Source organism: Mixophyes fleayi, chromosome 10 (genome assembly GCF_038048845.1).
Source record: "Mixophyes fleayi isolate aMixFle1 chromosome 10, aMixFle1.hap1, whole genome shotgun sequence".
Lineage (NCBI taxonomy): Eukaryota > Metazoa > Chordata > Amphibia > Anura > Limnodynastidae > Mixophyes > Mixophyes fleayi.
This window is the reverse complement of record NC_134411.1, coordinates 16305504-16325832: the sequence shown is the minus strand read 5'-3', so window position 1 is coordinate 16325832 and position 20329 is coordinate 16305504. Positions and strand designations below refer to the sequence as shown.

The 20329-nt window shown below is 38.6% G+C and overlaps 1 protein-coding gene across 6 annotated transcripts in view; it reads right to left on the bottom strand.

Moving 5' to 3' along the window:
• The window catches only part of PPP6R3 (protein phosphatase 6 regulatory subunit 3), a 55574-nt gene that overhangs the window by 19899 nt on the left and 15346 nt on the right, over nucleotides 1-20329 (bottom strand). For all 6 annotated transcript variants that reach the window (XM_075187984.1, XM_075187985.1, XM_075187986.1 and 3 more), the window contains 8 exons: nucleotides 19567-19680; nucleotides 16992-17121; nucleotides 16637-16789; nucleotides 16027-16170; nucleotides 15878-15942; nucleotides 11551-11666; nucleotides 10599-10684; nucleotides 310-396 (listed from right to left, as the gene is read on the bottom strand). In XM_075187984.1, the coding sequence (XP_075044085.1) occupies nucleotides 310-396; nucleotides 10599-10684; nucleotides 11551-11666; nucleotides 15878-15942; nucleotides 16027-16170; nucleotides 16637-16789; nucleotides 16992-17121; nucleotides 19567-19680 (895 nt within the window). The remainder of the gene's footprint in view (nucleotides 1-309; nucleotides 397-10598; nucleotides 10685-11550; nucleotides 11667-15877; nucleotides 15943-16026; nucleotides 16171-16636; nucleotides 16790-16991; nucleotides 17122-19566; nucleotides 19681-20329) is intronic.

Sequence of the window (20329 nt, the reverse complement as noted above, 5' to 3'; positions counted from 1 at the left end):
CATTTGCTACAGGTTCATATATACTAATTTGGGAATGCACCAAAATGTGATTATATAAGGTTGTCCATAAGCCAAGCTTTTTATGCAAAAGCATGAATGTTAATTTGTAACAATTTTAAAGTGTACACATTGAGTTTGAATAGTATAATGTACACTCAATCACACTTGTTAAAGTTGTGAAGAAAATATAGATGCGCAAATTAGTAGGGCATTTGTACAACAATGCCAAGAAACCCACCTCTTTGTGCACCGCCTTATACATGTATATGTAAACTATAATAGCATTTACGTAGAATATTTATGCCTAACCTGCTGTATGGAAGAATCTTGTGAGAAGCCTGGCTCTTTGAACTCTATCTCATCATCGCTGGAGGAGTGGATATGTCGCGTTGTTAGCTGTGGAGAAAATAAATCACGATGACACCGATACTCGACAGTCAGTTTGTTCATTCGTTTACTACATGGACAAGTATTGAAACAATTATATAGTCCAAAGACATTTTCTGCTTAAAGTGCAAAGAAAACTCCTGAACATTCATTAAAACAAAGTAATTCTAAATACATACGGATCCCTCTGGATTAAACAATGTAGTACTAATACTACAATAAGCATTCTAATTACAAGCAAACCAGTAAGGGGGGGGCGGGAGGAGAGGTGCGTTAGTATTTGAGGGATACATTTACAAAAACAACCAAAGAAAAGGTATTTAGATGTACTTTAAGTTTAGGACATGTTTTAAATGCAAATAAAAAAAGGCACCAAAAAAGTTATAAACGTTTCAGAAAACTAAACTAAAGATATTTGAGAAGGTTCTAATTAAGGATTAATTTCATGATGTTTTGTGTGCATGTCAGGGAGAGCGTAGGGCTTATGAATGCTGAAAGCCATCATGTAGTACAATAATTAGTAGTATGTCAATTAGACCGGTTGCACTGCATATAGTGTCAATATAATGCCTATTTTAGAGAACTATAGAATGAACATTTGTAAGTGTTCAATGGGTCATATGACTCGATGGCAAAATCACAACTCTAGGGGGAAGGTTACACGTGCTCATCCACAAAACACACAAGATAATCACACCAAATCACACTGCGGAATTAGTGGCGCTATATAAATAAATGATGAAGAAAGGTATTTCAGGGCTAGTGCACACAAGAATACATTCATCCTGGTTAATTGGAAAGCAGAGAGTATACATTGGGGTAAATATTTTCTGCAAGTGATTGAGACCTAATTCATGTTGAGCACAATGTCCACAGACAATAAAATTAGGGATAAAGAAACAGCCTCAAGTAAATGAGGCAGATACGTTTTTCAAAGTCACCCATGTGTATACCCATCTTTAGAGTATTTTGCTGCTGTGGATGAAATCACATGTAGAGAACTGTAAATAGATTCACCTTCTATAAACAGTGATAAACATTCTATGACTCATCCTCTGAGCAAAAAAGAAAGAAAAGAAAAAAATCCACAAGTGTAAACATTCCAAGCCCAAGAGGGACATGCAAACAGCTGGAGGGGGGTTGTAATCACACAGCAAATGTCCTTAGAGCTGTAGTATCACTAATCAAATTAACTGCAGACAGCTAAAAACACATGCAAATATAAACCAATAGGCTTGCATGGGAAAAGTCAGAAGCAAAGGCCAGGTCAAATAACACTTATCACCTCATTTCAAGAAAGCAGCTAGGACAGAGAAATGAGCTCCCAAACGTAACATGGGAAGTGGACTGACCTCCAAAATACAGTAGGTGATTTACTTATTTTTACTTTTTTAATTTTGTTAGGTGCATACTTAGCTCCTGGAAGCTGTTAAACACTTTTCTGCATGTTGCATAAAATCAATGGGTTGCATGGGCAAATAAGCACTCCTTCAATATGCTTTTATTTACAGCCACTGTGTTAGAGCTACTAATGGTCAGAGGTCCAGGATGCATGCAAGTGCCTGGACCCTATTAAAATTAGTGAGGGCGATTTATTAGAAATGTATTGAAGTAAAACATTTTAACAGGGAAGTTTTGTACACGTATGAACACTTAGCTTTAGTGCTTGTGGAGAATACACTTACACCAAAATAAGTCCTAGTGAAACCAAACACCCTGCTTTATTTCTGCATAAGCAGACTGAATGTCTATATAATATATATGGACACTTGTCTAGGTGTTAAGATCACCAATGTTTTGGAGACATTTGAAGCATTTCCCATCCCATGTAGCACCTTGAAATTCCAGCTAAATCCTGATTAGAAGATGGGACATGAGCACAAGTCTCGGGCTCTGCTGTGTAGAGCAAACAAACAATGGGTTTCCCAGACAGGAGGGAAATAGACCAAAGTACTCAAAAGGGGGGGGGGGGGGGGGCTAGTGGGGGAATTGTTATACACAGCTTGCAATCCAAACAATGTTCTAACCTACTTGGTCAGAAAGAGAGTAGTGGGATGTGCTGCTATACAAATGTTTCTACAATACAACAATGTCTGAGGATTTCAAACTGCACATGAAAATTATGTCCTGCACCAGATAAATATGGAATTTGATTTTTAAACAACTTCAAAAAAACAAAGAATTCCTGTTTTTGGCGAGACTGGGGTGTATAGATCTATTTTAGGGGCCTTGCTCATACATATGCTTCTATACTGGATTCCACGAGACTCGAAATGTGTAGAAGCCACCAGCAAGAATCTGCACTTACAATATATGCTACAATTTGATGATTCAGGGCAGCTGAATAAGGACATTGCTGCCACTGCATTTTCAACATGACTTGAGAATGGGCGCTACAGAGGCATGTGATCCTAGCTATATTCCAGCTTCCAATCAAATGTCATTTGTCAAAAACTACTTCAAAAACTGGTTGTTACTGTTAAACTGTTTGCATATCTGATCATGTTCTAAACTTATGATCTCAGACAATTGGATGCCTACCAAATGTTGTTCACAGATAAAAGCAATTGTGTTTATATTTTTACACCCCCCTCCTCACAGGTGTCCACTCCATTGCATTTGGAATGCACCAAGTGCTGAGAAGAATTAAGTATTCACAACGGAAGCCAGAATGCAAAATAACCCCACCTCCAACAAATAAAAAACAAGGTGAAATTCCCTCTTACCTGAACAGGATAATGGTCACTTTGTTAATATTACCTTAACATATTACAAAAGCATGTTCCATACACTGCACTATTATATCACACGAAACAGAAGCGCTGCACATATACAAACAGGTGAGAACACTATTTATGGTAAAGGTTCTTTTAAATAGTTTTTATTTAGTCACTAACAGTATTTTTAGTCGTGTGTGTGTGTGTGTGTGTGTGTGTGTGTGTGTGTGTGTGTGTATAATATATATATATATATATATATATATATATATATATATATATATATATTATACACACACACATACATACTGTATAATATCACGAACATATGCAAGATCAACGATTGCCATGAAACATGGGTGTTAATGTTGATAAGAAAAGGAGGAGTTCTCAGTACTGGACATGTGACTGGTTCAAAAGGACAAGTGCTATTTTCCTAGCAATAGATCGGATCTGGAAAGCAGCTGCCTTTGTATACAGCTTCTCCCTCCACACAGTTATTGATCCGTTGCATCACATGGCACACAGTCATCTTAAGAATTTAGGGTGTAATATGCCAAGTAAAACAGTCCAAAAAGGACACCATTCTGGCACGCCCTAACATTTGACGTTTGTCTGCCAGTGCTCAGCTTGCCTCTGCTGGCAGCCTGTTGATGAGCAATATGCTGATTGTCTGCCATTCTTCATTCCTAGGCCTATCTTCCTTCCTACCCCAGAGAGGCAGATTGTTATCAAACAATGCACTGGGAGAGTGCAGGGTAAAGCTAGAGAGCAGCAGGTGCTCAGGTAAATAAGCTTTGTAGACAAGGCTATATTTGGGATATTCAACCATAAACTGATAAGATGGATCACTGTCATACTGTAGGGCAGGGATTGGCAACTTCCAACACATGTCAGACAAGGCAAGTGGACCACTTCTGTCTGGCACACTGGCGCTGCAGCCGCTTCAGTAAAGCAGCCGATGGCGGCTGAAACAGAGCTTCTGCGCATCCATTCGGCCATCATCTGCTACTTTACTAAGGCAGCTCCCAGGTTTCTGGAATGGAAGACATGTCTCCAAAGGTAAGAGTAGCACTATAAAAACTGAGGGACACTACTGTGTGACATAACATGAACGTTTATTTGCTGGTCCCATTACTATAAATGTGAACATACACCCAACTGGCACACCTTGGCTTGACTAGATTTTAGCCGGCACTGATAGAAGGTTGCCAACCACCACCTTAGGGGTATAGACTACAAAGCAGCCAGTTTTTCATTTGCATAGCTTCTAACCCTTTAGATGCCAGGCTTACACATTATCTATGTCTTCCATATGTAAACAAATGAGAAAGGCAATTATGAAAAAGACTATGGAGTTCTCAAATAGTAGTATAGAATGGATAACAGCAAAAAACTGCATAAAAATAAAACCTTAGTGTTTTATAACTGTACACATGTAACTGTGGCTGGGACAAGATCTCCCAGATGCTGAGCTCCCTCATTCTGGCAGTGCTTGGAGGGGTGGGGAACAGAGGCAAACGTAACGTTAAGTGTGAACCCACGGCCAGGCACATAAAGTGGGAAAAAAAAGTGAACTGACTGAAAAAGGGCAGGGGGTGGAACTACCCCCTGCAAATCCGGACAAAATCTATTAAAAAGAGCAAAGCCCCATGCAAAATATCTGCATCATCCGTACCTAATCCATCCATGTTCTATGTTGTAGCCAGCACTATAAGATCACTATATTATTTAAATAGCGCCACAAGTATCCGCAGAGCCGTACAAAACATAAAAATACAATATAGACAGTATACCAGGGTACAACAGTAGAGATTAAAACGAGTATAGCATAGCAAGTATAGCGGTGTAGGAATAGAAGAAATGAAAGTGGGACAGAAGGGAAGAGGTCCCTGCTCATAAGAGCTTACATAATAAAAGGGAGAAGAAACAGACAGCAGGCACGAGAGGAATATTTTAACACTATTTTAACAACCTCATAAAAGGCACATTTGACACCCAATATCTTCCAGCAACAGTTTATCACCACATCATTAACCATTGCTGTTTAACTCTGCTCCTTCCTCTAGCTTCCTGTCAATGGCTTCATGCTTTTGTTAATTTGCCATAACTTGTAGCTACTGCCACAGTAAGCCCTGAACTCAATAAATCACACAAATGATTGGTTACAGGTTAGTTTGGTCCTGCCACACAAAGCAAGTCAAAGAATGAAAACCAGCCAAAGTTACACAAATCCACACGTATACAAGAAAATATGGATGTTTTAACTGGGCAAGTACGGTATTTTTTGGTTACATCATGTTTGAAATGACTACTGTAGCAAATGAGTTCGTTATTTCAAGGACCAAACCTAAAAAGGTAAAGCCTAAAAAAGTTCTCTTATATTAGGAGCACCATGAATATAGACATGCATAACTATCAATACCAGACAGATATTGAGCTATGCAAACTAGTGCACCCTTATCAGTTATTTACTGCAAGAAAATGGAAGGCTAAACATGGTGGTCTAGTGTCCATCAGTGGATTATGGATAGAAGACTGCAGAAAAGTCTCCCATATGATCACAATTTTGTAGCAAATATATTCTGTTTTACTAGGATCCCAACAATATTACAATACACATTAATAAAGATTAATGGTCCTGGTATAAAACGTTTTTCTTTGTAAAGTTGGGGTAAAAACCATAACAAATCTCCCATATCATCATCATCTATTTATATAGCACCACCAATTCCGCAGCGCTGTACAGAGTACTCGCTCACATCAGCCCCTCCCCACTTGGGCTTACATTCTAAATTCCCCAACATACATACAGACAAGCTAGGGTCAATTTGATAGCAGCCAATTAACTTACTAGTATGTTTTTGGAGTGTGGGAGGAAAACGAAGCACCCGGAGGAAACCCCACACAAACACAGGGAGAACATACAAACTCTGCACAGATAAGGCCATGATCGGGAATTGAACTCATGAACCCAGTGCCAAGGCAGAAGTGGTAATCACCAAGCCACCGCGCTGGTGCCCATATTAACATTGTGTTCTGCAGACCTTTTCTAACACATTCTACCATCCATACAGTAGATAGTAAGCATCAGTAAATCAATAGGATGCATCTGACACTAAGCTCTACAAATTGTTTGGGATTGGCAAACTAGAAATACCTGTACAAAATGTGAATATGAATCATCCATTAATCTACTCAGAATAGCCAACATTATGAAGTGTCTATAGAAACACTAAGTTTACATTGCATCCATCGGAAATATACACTAGGTGTGGGGACTCATTCTCCTCTCTATTACTGTTCCTCCTGTGTTTACAATTCAGACACCAAGGAGACTGTAAAGCAGGCACACATTACCTGCGTCATGCTACAGCCCAAGAGACGGGAATTTAGCGGAAAGTATAAAAATCCAATTCTGTAATAGGTGGGATACAGACAGCAGGATATTCCAAAGCAAACTCCAAGAACAAAGAGCTGCCTGGAGGACCTTCCTACTCAGAGATAACGTTATACACAGAGGCGTCCATGATGCTTTGCACATCCTGACAATTCAGATTACTCTTGTGTTAACGCAAGACTGATTTGCTGGAGGATAACTAAAACCAGGGGGAAACAGAGCATTGCTAACAGTTATACTTCATGTGACATTATTGATAGTTAACTGCCGAGGACCACGGAATATGAAGGAGCTCCCATTACCATGCCTTGGTAAATGCCTAAAACAAGTGTACAGAGAGAAGATCAAAACACACACAGGGCTCCCATAACAATATGAATGTTTCTGAACATGGATTACACTGAGAACAGTTTTCATTCATGCCTAGAGGAAAGTACTGTGTGCGAGATGTTTGCGCCAGGTGGTAGGGTCATCCAGTTGTGACAGGAGAAAGGTCAGAATAGGAATAGTGACAAAAACATGTTCCACTGCTTACACTCCAGTCATTTCAACCAGGATGTAACTAGTAACAGGGGCTTCTGGGTACAGAGAGCAAAGATAGTGTGCGCCCCCTGTAAGTGGTATGGGATATTAGCATACCTCTCATTTGTAAATAATGATAGGGGTACATGGACTTTAACACAGACAATTTAAATAATGTTTCCCCCCAAAGTAATCCCCAACCATCTCGGTACCTATAAATCCTTTAGTAAATGGTTCAAACTAAAATAAAAATGGTTTCTTTGTAATAGGTCAATCTTCATATCTGAAATAGGTTTTTGACTACTGAGACTAACATTTATCACTGGAACAATTTGCTAAACTTTACTTAGGTGTAATTGGGTTAAGATGGCTCAGGATAAGCGAAGCTATTTTGGGATAACCAATGTCCTCTCTGGATATATCTTCCTACAAGATTTAAAGGCCTTCCGCATTTTCAAGACCTTTCTTTTTAAGGGTCTATGGGTACAAATAGCTCTAAAATAAACAAACACACCACTCCAGTTGTGATCATTATAAGCCAAATTACCATGGTAGTTAATTACAGGTAAAATGCCATATATCTCTGGATAGACAGACCCCTTAGAAAGGAGTAAATTTACCCCCCAGGAAGCAGTGCCAACTGGCACCGAGATCAGAAACATGCACCCCGAGAGAAATCAGAAATCTAGAGGAAGCGACAGAAACAAAGCCCTTTACTAGACATGCATGAATAGATTGATTATATATTTTCTAATAGTGTATTTAAATGCATTTTATAATTTTTGCACACTTATTGGATGGACACATTTTGCATTTAAAGTCCTTATATAATAAAAAAAAATTCTATATTTACTCCAACTTGCTATCCTAGCACTCATTCTGCTTACAGAACAGACATTGGTCATTACATCTATTCGCTGACTTATTTGCACCCTGGATTTTCTTTAACAATTACATAAAGTATGGAATAAAAAAAACTCAACTTCCCTATGTGGCATTTAAGAAACAGTAGCACAATGCAGATTACATTTTTTTCATTCTTTCCCCTATAGGAAAAGCAGCAAAATGAGAGGTATTAAATACATCAGACAAGCAAGGTTGGCTTTCCAAATCTTCTGCTAGACAACATGGAAGGAAAAGGGCCTGTTATCGAACAAGAGTCTGAAGAGCTGGTTCTGCAACACCCTTTGGCTTAAGAATCATGGCTTCGTGCCATTAAGTATCTTCCTTTGAAAGGGTCTGAGACAGAAAGTAGGCCAAAAGGGGACACCAAGGTTAAATGACCTGGAGATGAACTAGAAAGTAGTAAAATGCTTTACCCCTCCTTGCGACTTTCTATAGGATCCAAGGAATTTGTAAATCAGGTAGGGGGAGAACAGGTAGACAAACTGGAATGGTCACAGAACAGCAAGTGCATTAATGATGCATCAGCGGGTACCAGAGTCATTGAGAAGGAGTTTGTAATTTATGACTTGAAAAACTACCATAAGGAGAGAGGGACCAGTGATTTGTTGTCCAGATGCTGATGGCTCAGGAGCTCACCGGTCAGTTGTCCACCACCCTGAATGTAGATTGCTAAAATAGCCTGTATACAAAGCCCCATCCAGATGCATACCATTGCCTGGGGGCCCAGGAGAAGCAACTACAAGACACTAGAATTAGAAAGGGTTTTTCTGCCACCATATGCGAGACGCCCATCTATCATCTCAGGGAGGCACCTACCTTGTTAGATAGAAAAAATTAACTAAAAATAATAAACAAAAAAGGACCTTAAGACAAAGACTTGTTTCACAAAATCAGAAGAGCATTTTCAATGGCCTGTACATGGCATAGCATAAATGTCACTGGTTCCAGGGTCGCTATTTTATCACTGACTGTTCGCCCCAGAACCTATTTCGCAGGTGCTCCATCCCAGCTGTTTTTACTTGCCACCTGACTCTTGGAGTCTATATAAATAATAAAAAAGTGTGGGAAATAACCTCCAGCTTTTCTTCATTTTATTAAAATATTACATTGCCTCCTCGACTTTTTTTGGGTAAATATTTATTTATAAATAGTCATGACAATATAGAAGAAAAAAATCTCAGCACAACATTGCACAGAAGACATCTCAGGTGACTACAAAATCAGAAGAATAATTGTCAGTATTATTGTCAGGCTGATCAGCCTTCTTTAAGCGGCCACATTTTTAACATAGGGGAAAGAAAAAAACAAAACAAAAAAAAAAAGAGTAAAAAATGACAGGAGAGAAGAGTTGGGAAAGAGGGAGGAACCAGGAGCGCTATGGCTAGAACTGCAACAGGGGAAAAAGAAAGTAGGGACATACCACAGGAAGGACATTGTACCTGCTTTAAATAAAGGGACTACCCGACCACTAATTATTGCCACCAGGGTGGCAAAGTTTTACAGGGAGAACACTGCCCAACCATCTTTATGTATCATAGTGCCAGTGTTGGTCAGAAGTGGAGATATTCGCTTCTAGATGGGGTGAATCTTCTTCTGGAGAAGTAACACTCTGAAGCCCTGTATAAAAGCAGGAGCCAAGGCACACCAAGTCAGCAGCAACTTGGTCCATTTACAATTCAGCTGTATGACTAAGGGAGCTGGATAGCAGGGGTAAGAATTGATGAATGATAAGCTCTATTGATTGGACATTTATAATATCACTCAGATACGTAGCAAACATGATAATGCAGGAAAGCCACCACAAGTCCATGACTTGGTGAAGGTGCACTGAGTTATAAGGCCAGAAGGGATTGCTTGAAATGGAGCGCACAGGAAAATGAAGCTGAAAAAGTTCTGCTGGTCCTCTCATATGTGGATATGAACATAAGCATCCTTTATATCCAGGAACACCCAAAACTCCCCCTTTCCCCAATTGCCCGTGTCACTGACAGACTCCATCTTGAATCATTCCCTTGAAAGAAAGTCCAGAAAGAACCACACCTCTTGGACACCAGGCAGGGATTAGATTTAAAAACGCTGACCCGCGTGCCGATCGGGAACAAGGCAGATGACCACAGATGAGGCTTCACACCGATATTTTTTTACAGGGATTTAAGTTATGAGAAAAAGCTTGTGCCCAGAGGGCATTGGAAAGAAATGAGGAACAGGAGTCCATTGAAGTCCTGTCTTCTAGAGATGACACATAACCCACTGTGTCCTCTAACCTTCTACAGCTGAAGGTGAAGTTTCAACGACTGTACATGGCCTCAATAAGACTGAAAGATTAAAAGCACCAATTGTCCCGGAGGGATGTGCACAACATTTTAATTAAGAGGAAAAACACCTACAAAAAATAGGTTTCCAAGATTAGCGATACAATTTTAATCCATTTTAATTAATAGTTTAATGCTTTATTAAATTCTGAACAGTGAAGGATTTGATGATTTCAGAAAAATAAAATTAAATCCCTACACTTAGATTGAGTAGATATGGCACACAATTTAAAAGTCAACAGCAGAGTTCCATTTGAGACATACATTATGTAAGAAATTTTGTTTAAAATGTGCAGATGTGTCCGAGGCTTAAAGGCGACTGTGAGTAACCATACATACGGTACAGTAACCTACTAGATCTACTGTGTTCCTCTTGTTTGTTTCGCCTAAGGAACTTGTGCAGAAGGTCTCCCATTTTTCCTGAGCTTCGGTTGGCAGTTCTGTAGTTCAAAACAAAGGGACATATTACCACAAAAAAAAACAATCCCCACTTGTATGTCCAATATTATATTCATGTACATTATCCATGGTTCAAATCTGAAAATTTCAATTTTGGCGGTTTAGTGGCCCCTTCAATCTACCCGTGGTGGGTTACTTTGACTTTGTGTCCCCATGCAAGTGAATGCAGTATAACGCCTCTTATTAATGAAGACAGACTTTGTATGTGTTAACTTTCACTAAACTGTCCATTAGTTTCTTGCACCCATATATCAAAGTTCACTATAAAACACTGGTGTGTACAGTTATGGCCCCAATGCACAATGTGTTAATGCAGTGTTTGAGGAATTGACCGTGTAGTGAGCGAGTGTATAGAAGTCCTTAAAGAATAGCTTACATTAAAAGAAAAAGAAAATAAAATAAAAAATAAAGTAGATGACAAGCTTACACAGGTTTTAGGTGTAGAGGTATTTTAACCAATTAATGACCAGCCATTAACTTTATATGCTTAAACAAAACCTACACCTTTACATTCATGATTTTCAATTAGTGCACCACTAGGAACCTGCCCTTCCCCTATTTCTCCAGCTTATTTTAATATTTAATGTGTAATTTATTCTACTTTAGGGGGAGGCAATAGGGGTTTAAAATTCACCACATAAGCTTTAAACTGTCCCCTAGCATCTCAGAACAAACCTCAGGGAACATACAAATATATATAGTTTGGGGTGGAAGTGTCATTTTTTATTCAAGTAGTAGTAACTGCTACTGAAAGGTGAGGCACAATGACCACATAGGATAAGAGCAGGACCCACTTAAAATACAAACACTGCCCTCACATATAATGTAATAAACAAAGTTAATATACCTTTAATAAGTTGATGTGCTAGTGTACTGTTTGGCCCCTTTTCAATGCTGTGGACTATACAGTTTGCGATTCTCGTTAAGTGTCCCATGTATCCGTACCGCTGTCCTCCTTCAGACCTACAATACATCTGAACATGTAACAAAGATCGGACATACAGGAAATCCCAAAACGTTGCCATTCTTCCAAAGTAAATAAATTAATATAATATAATATAATAAATATAATAAATATAATAAATATATATATATACACATACATATATACACATACATATATACACACACACATATATATACACACACATATATATACACACACACATATATATACACACACACATATATATACACACACACATATATATACACACACACATATATATACACACACACATATATATACACACACACATATATATACACACACACATATATATACACACACACATATATATACACACACACATATATATACACACACACATATATATACACACACACATATATATACACACACACATATATATACACACACACATATATATACACACACACATATATATATATATATATATATATACACACACACACACACACACACACACACACACACACATATATATATATATATATATATATACACACATATATATATACATATACACATATACATATATATATACACATATATACACACACACACACATTTTGAAGACTTAAATATCTGTCACATACAAAAGGAACCATACCATAACATACTGTATGGTAGAGACTAATTTTTCTCATTTGTATTCTCAAATCAAATAGGATTTTTATACTTATGATAAATATGTTTTTCCAATTCCATATGGGGGACAGTACTACCATGAGTTGTATGAGGAGACAAGAGCTGGCATTTAAGCAGCTAACTAATTGTTTAATGTAAATTGACAGTCCTCCTCCCCTCTGCAACCCTAGCTCCTCAGTGTAATTAAAAAGCCCCAAAGAAGGGGACCAAAAGCAAAATGCAACCAAGTAACAGCAGAAGAGTGGAAAGGGATTGAACGCAGTGTCCCTCAGAGGAAATCATTGAAACAGATCATAAGTCTAAAAATCCTCTTTCATCCAATCTGGGGCACCTGCTACCATGGGAACTTTCAAATGCAGCCCTTTGAGGGTGGGAACACTGTCAACCAAGCAAGCAAAACTTCATTTTGGGATACACAAAACAACATTAAAGTCATGTTTCTGCAACTATCCATATTTTGGCTGTTTGAATGCAGGCAAAAGTGCCCTCTAGTGGATGCATCCAATGAATTAAATACAAAAACATGAGAATCAAACTGTAAACAAAGTCTAGAAGCTTTTGACATTAAATTCACAATAGAATTCCCTTTAGTCATAGAATACAGAGCTTGATTGAATGGTAAATTATTAACTTAAGCAATTCATCTCAAATATGGCAATATTCTTTTACATAGCAAAATAAATCTACAAAATATATTAAACACACATTCTAAACATTTTAAAGTTAACCCTGTAGTGACCAAAATGTTCTGTACCTCAATGTCCAGATCAATTTCCATGTTTTGCACTGAGATTGGAATAAATATCCATGCAAATGCTTTTCAGGTCAGTGAGCTTAAAGCAACATACTGAATTTGAAAATATTTTTATTCCGCATTTAATTCATGATTACAGTTCCATAGAAACTGCAAAACGAAATTTATTTTTTGCAAATACATAGAGTGGACATGGAACTATCAAAAACAGCTAGAAAAAAAGGTGCAAACTTATTTAAGAAAGCTTTTCTACTCTTAAAGAAAATTTGATACACCCTCCTCAATATTAGATTGGCCTTCAGGACCACTCGTCCTCTGCTTAGTTTACTAGGGCCAGTCAAGATTTGTTTGTACTCCCATTAAATCCTTTTCTCGAAGACCATTGAAGAACACTGGAACTTTGGGTGAGCGTTGAGTGGTGTGCAACATAATACGATGGCAGTATATACATAACTGATATGAATAATAAAACTGGTTGAACCCAGGTGCCATGTCGACTAACCCACCTCGACTACTTACATGAATACCTCTAAATGAAGGGACCATTCTCTGGAACGTACAGTATTCCTGCTGAGAGTGATTCCCAATTAACTACCCCATAAATGAATACTGCTGAAACATTAAGTGCATGTCTTCTTTCATCGCCAGGGAGCTCGGTCCCTCTCTGGTGATTGATGTATGCCACCCCTGTAGCATTGTCAGATTGAGTTTTTATTTCCCTTTAGAAGGTGTTGAACCTTATCAACAGTGCTTAAGACTGCTCTTTGTTCCAGAACATTTATTGGTGGTTTAGATTCTGGACAGCACTGTAGCTTGTAAGTAGCCCTGAAGGGACAAATTCACCAAGCCCAGTAAACTGGCATCTGTATTTAGTACAGTCCTAAATTGTGAATGGACAACCTCTGTTGAGCCATCAGACGAGACAATAGAAATCCATCGAATAGACTTTATGAGTCTCTGTAATGAGGGTCGTCTTCTGGTAAGAATACTCTTCTGTATGGTGTAGAACAGAGATCCTAGGAAGTTCATCCACTGAAGGAACCAGAGTATTTTTTGGTAATTTATGAACCACCCATGAGATTCTAAAATCTGGGCTGTCATCTGGGTGTGGGCTCAGAGATGTGTAGAGGATTCTGCTTTGATCAGCAGGATGTCCAATTAATGTATGATTGTCATGCCTACGGCTCAAGAGCAGTCGTGATCTGAGAGTATAAAAGCCCAATGAAGAGATTCAAACTCCTCTCTCCCTTCAGGCCCAGCATGGATTAAGCCATCACCATTCAATGAACCATTTCCTGTTCTGTACAGACAATGCTTGATCCTTTAGCAAGCAGCATAGACTCTGCACTCAAGTTTGTAAGCCTCTGTGACCAACTGCAGACTGCAACTCAACAGTGCAGTCTTTCACCTATAAGGGTATAGTAAACAGCCATGCTTCCGGACTGTGGTCTTATGTAGAGCAAAATATGCAATAAATAAAAACTACCTGCCATATTGGAAGCAACACTGCCTCATGGTCACTACCTGTACAGGTAGTCACTACCCAGTAGTGGATAGTGGGGAGATGGGACCCAGTTACTATCGTACAGGTAGTGACTGGGTCCCATCTAAGAGGCTAATACAAGAACTGGTGGCGGCAATAGGAGCTGCTCTTCACCACCTCTACCATGGTCCTAACAAACACTAACTGTAGCAGCAACTGAAAGCAATTACTTAAAATAAACCATTTAGCACTGTCCTAGGCAGCACAACAACCAAAAGTGCTCTGCTTCTGAGGCACTTATAAAAAACAAACTTGCTAGGGGATTTAGAGGAGAGGAGTTTAGACTTTTTTTCCCTCCATTGCCAAAACAAAAATCAGTGGCGATAACAGGCAACCCTGTCTTGTACCATTTGAAATCTGGAAACCATCAGACACAAAACACTCTAGCTGAAGGATTGGAGTACAATGCAGAGATGGCTGACAAAAATTTATCATGAAATCTGAACCGGAGAAGGACCCTCTATATATCCCCAATGTAATCCATCGAAAGCCTTCTCAGCATCAAGAGAGCCATTACTTCCGACTGGGAAGTCGCCACCCATTCCAGAATGTCGAGCACCCTTCTAGTGTTGTCTGAGGCTTGACGCCCCAGCACAAATCCCACCTGGTCAGGGTGAGCGAGTTCCGGGAGAAGTCCATTTAGTCTATTCGCTATTAGTTTAGCATTAATTTTGATATCTGAATTTAAGAGGGCTATTGGTCTGTAATTGAGACATGAGGTAGGGTCCTTCCCCGGCTTGAGAATGGTAACCGAGACTCCAGCATCTCAGGTAGAAATGATCCTTGAGATGTGCCTTCATTGAACAAATGTTCAAGCACTGGGAGAAGCTCTTCCTGGAATGTCACATAAAAGCCATTTATATAGCCATCTGGCCCTGGAGCCTTATCTGAAGGGAGATTCTTTATAACTTCCTGGGTTTCAGCTCCAGACCATGGTGCTGACAGGGCGGTCCCCCCATCCCTGTTTATTTTTTTTGTTTTTTTAAAGTGCCTACAACTCCTGCACTATACCCCATGGTCTCAGTGTCGGTCAATGGATGCTAAAGAAATACAGTGAATCAAGTGAACACCAAGAGCTTTAGTACTTCCACTATATTCTACATTTTAGTATACAACTGGCTGTAAAATGACAATTATTATCTTTGACTTATAAGGGGCCACAAAGGGTCCGCAGCGCCGTACATTACATATACAGAAAACAGAACCAAGACACAACATGATAATCCTTATAAGTTGATACTTACTGTCTTTTTTCATTCAAGGTCCATGCTTCAAGTATTCTGTCTATTAAGTGACATTTCAAAAACAGCTAGAAGAGAGGTCCAAACAAGTTAGAAAAGTGTTTCAAGAAGTTAAGTGGATAAATGGTATAAATGACTTTACGGAGACATACATGTTTTAATAAGATATGATCTCCAGCATTCTGCTCATTAATCGTGCCGTCTGTATTCTCACCAGGACTAGCAAGAATCAATGCAATGCAGATTTCTACTTGCGTGTGAAGAAAGTTGTTCCACGTGTATTTGAAAAACATGTCCTGCGGAAAAGAATATAGAAAATACTTGTTACATGTGCAACATAATATACACTGTAGCAATTGTACATATTACTAACAGTCTGGAAAGATGGCAAAACCACCACTAAACCTTAAACCTACATACACACAATGAGATCTAACAAATATCTCTTGAATAATGGTTGGCAATGCAGTTAAATTTCCCATCAATATCAGGATACAAGAGACAAATTGATGTTTGTTGAGCAAATGGGGTACAGGACAATAGATACAAATAGTAACCAAGCAGATCTGGTTGTGGTAATTAAACAGTTTTGACAAGGTGAGGCAGTCTGTTCTCACATTAATCGACTCCATATTTCAGTTAAGTAGCAGGATACTTATTTTCAGATATTCTTTTAAATGTTTTCTACTAAGAAATTACATTACAGGTTACCAGAAACACTAAGGAGCAACTTACGGCTTCTGCTCAATACACACCACTTACCAAGATAACTCCTATAGTGTTCAGCTCTATTAACTCCAAATTGATACTGTGTGTATTAGTCTGCAGAAGACTTGCTATTAGTCTGATCACATTTAACCGAGTATTCCCTACAGGTGGATCTAGAATTCCCCATGTTGTCTTCATGACATCAGTCTACAAAAACAAAAAAAGCAAAATGAGCAAATATACAAGTTAGCTCTGTGCTTGGGTAGGACCCATGCACAATACTGAAGTGAAACTGGCAACAACAGTGAGTGTTAGGCAATAATCTAAGTTAGTAAACTGCAGTTGTAAGTTACAGAGGCCAGCTGTGGATGTCTGGTCAAAATTCTAGCTACAATGTAAGAGAAATTACTTTTGGAGGGTCCAGAAGGAGCTGGTGAAAGGATGGAAGCTTTTCCTGAATAGCAGTCAGAACAGTTTTGTTAACAGAGAACACAGAATGGTTGATGCCAGGAGGACAAAGGTCTATGTGCCCTTCAAATCTGAAACAAAAGAGGAGAAAAAAAATAAAAAAGAAAAAAGAAAAAAAAATTAGCAACCAGAGAAATTACATTTACAATTAACAACTGTATTATGACACTAGCATAATAGGTGGCTCAAGATTACCTCATTTCAATTGTATTTGGAAAATCAGTAAACTAGTAGAAAAAACTATACAACACATTTGTGTAGCCCACAACAAACTCATTTTATGGTAAACCTTTTTCTTGTAATCCAATTGGGGACCCTGGAACCATGAAATATAGAGATGCAGGCAGGAGATTGAGCACTTTAGGAAATCTCAGAAAGTCTGAGCTCTTCCCCCTCTATCCCCAGCATGTTCGGCACCTGTTATTTTTCTAACCAAAGCCCCACAGAGCAGGAGAGAGAGATGCAAGAGAGAAAGGAAGACTATGTCCTCCCACAACATACAATTTAAGGGAAGAACCAGAACATGAAAGGGAGTGCATCCACTATCCCGTAATGGATTTCGAGAAAAGGGTTTAAGTAAATATAAAACTCACTTTTTCCTCATACAGCCAATTGGAGGACTTCCGTACAGGAAGTTGCTATCTGCAATACGAGAATCTTTGGATGCAAACACATTATTCATTTCTTGTACATCACATACAGGACCAAAAGGTCATTTCTTATCCAAAACTAACTTAGGCTGAAATCAGGGTTTTATTTGCAGAACCCTATATTCATGACAAATGAGCTAGGAACTCTTGTCTTGCAGATCAGCATAACCGCAAAAAATTAAAATTGCATCTCACTGTAGAGGTCACCAACACTACATTCTTCCACGTAAGGAAACTCTACCAAATCATATAGCTCCAAAGGAGGGTACTGCAATCCTTTCATTAAGTTTAGGTCCTACAGACTTATTGAAGTACTATATAAATGTTGCACATGCAGCACTCCCAACAAAAAAAGTCTGTACTGACCTACAGGGCAGAAATATGAACCTTTAAGGAACTGCGCAACTTTCCAGAAAAGTGTTCAGACACTTCTGCAAAAACAGAAGTAATACGTCTAATTTAAAGGTAGTAGATCTATGGTCATTTCTAGCAGACACCATGCCTTCTGAAAAATATTTAGCCTGAAAGCTTATGGCTTCAACAGCCACACCGTTGAAGCCAACTGAGCTAAATCTCGATGATTGAACAGTCCCTGACTTAACAGGTCCCATCGTATAGGTAGCCGTCAATACAAGCTAGCTGCCATTTTGAAAACCTCTGTGTACCACAATCTTCTTGGCAAATACAGCACCAAAAGAATCCCCTGAATATCCCTTTTTTTCTATTTATTTTATTTAATACCAGTTTAAAAACATTTGGAAGCATTATAGGAGGGAACACAAACTAATGGAACCAAAATTTCATCAACCAGAAACTTATTCAGACTTTATGGTTCAACAGAGATGCCACCAAGACTACATTCAAAATGACCCCACTTGCCAACGATCTGTAGAAACCTTGACAGATGAAGGGACCATTCCCTGGAGTGCAGTACATATCTGCTGAGAAAATCCGCTTCTCAATTGTACACACTTAATACGAAGAAAACGAGGATTGCCGAAACCTTTAGTTTCACCCAGTCCATTAGCGTCTTGGTGCCACCCTGATGGTTGATATATGCTACCGCAGTGATATTGCCTGAGGAGGCTGTGTCACTATTAGAGCATTCAACAATTGCGGTGTTGAACAATGACACTTCTTGAGCAACAGTCCCCCCCAACCATGAAGACAGGCATCCATCGTCACCATTGTCCATTCCGAAATGAAGGGATCACCACTGTTGAAATTGTTGACCCTCAGCAACCAATGGAGCAACTGACAGACTTTAGGAGATAACATGATGGACTAGACAAATGAAGGTTTGACTTGCTCTATTTTAATAAGAGTGATCTGGAACTTTGTGGCATGGAACAAATTGTACCACCTCAAAGGTCAAGACAAAATCCCCCAATACTAACGCAAAATCGAACAGATCTGTCTGAGCACTGAGAGAGTCTCTGCACTGAAATCTTTTCTTCTAGCAAAAATAAGCTCTGCTGTCCAAGTTGAATTTCTGGAAGATGAGGATTCACCCATATGATCAAGATCTTTCAGAAGATCTATGATTCATCCCCGGTCTGAGTCTTCTCACCCAGGCACCTGATGTGGAACTGAACCATTAAATCGCTAAAAAGAAGTTGACTCCATTTCATGCCAATTTTTGTTTGAAGCTTTGGAAGGTGGACTTTTCTTTTAGCTGATCAACCCAGTCTTTCCGCCTATGCTGCCCTCAACCCAGGGTCGACCGAAAATTAGGACCTTTAAACTTGGGAGCAATACATGGAGAAAATGGGATTTTTATACTTTCGGAAAATAGCCTTTTAAACATGTTTGAGACTCACAGGGGCAGCCTTAAATGTCACAAGCTACATTTAAATTTTCACTTACGCTGGTCGTCTGGTTTCTAGTAGAGTAAGCAGTATTTGGATTGCACTGACAATTGCAGATTCATTCTTCTCTTTCAAAAATATATTTGATAACAGCTGGTCTAAAATATCTTTCCTAAAGATAGATAAAATATTAAAAAAGTTACACGAAATAAAACTTCTAGAAATATTATAGTATATCAAGTTCAAAATAAAAGTACTACTAAACATCTAACATGTTAGAGTGTAACAACCATTGCAACAGTTTTCAGAAACATATGGTAATGTGTAGGCTTTAATTTAAGTAAAACAATATAATAAAAGGCATTACTCACTAAGAACAAACACGGGGTGGCATGGGCTGCTACTATAATCAGTCAGGTTATTTAAAAATCACAAGGTTACATGGAATATGCATCAAATCATAAGATTGAAAAATAAATATATGCCATGGGAATGTATGCCTTTGTTTACAGTTACAGTCAATTTTACCATGGTTAAGAGATTTTACTTTATAAAACCATACAAATGTTAACTGAAAGTGGATTTCCCAAGCTAGTGCCCACAAGACCAGCATTTATACACACAACCAACAAATTTGCAGCAATGGATTGTGGGTAGATATGCATGGTGTGCTTTGTGTTTTTATTGGATTTATGCAGTGTGACTGAACACTGTAGGCATAATTAGTCAGTGTACATATTGTAATGTTTGTTATTGCTTGACACAAGGTTGGAAAAAAAAGTATGCTTTCTCTGCAGATGGGGGAATCCATTTCAGAATTT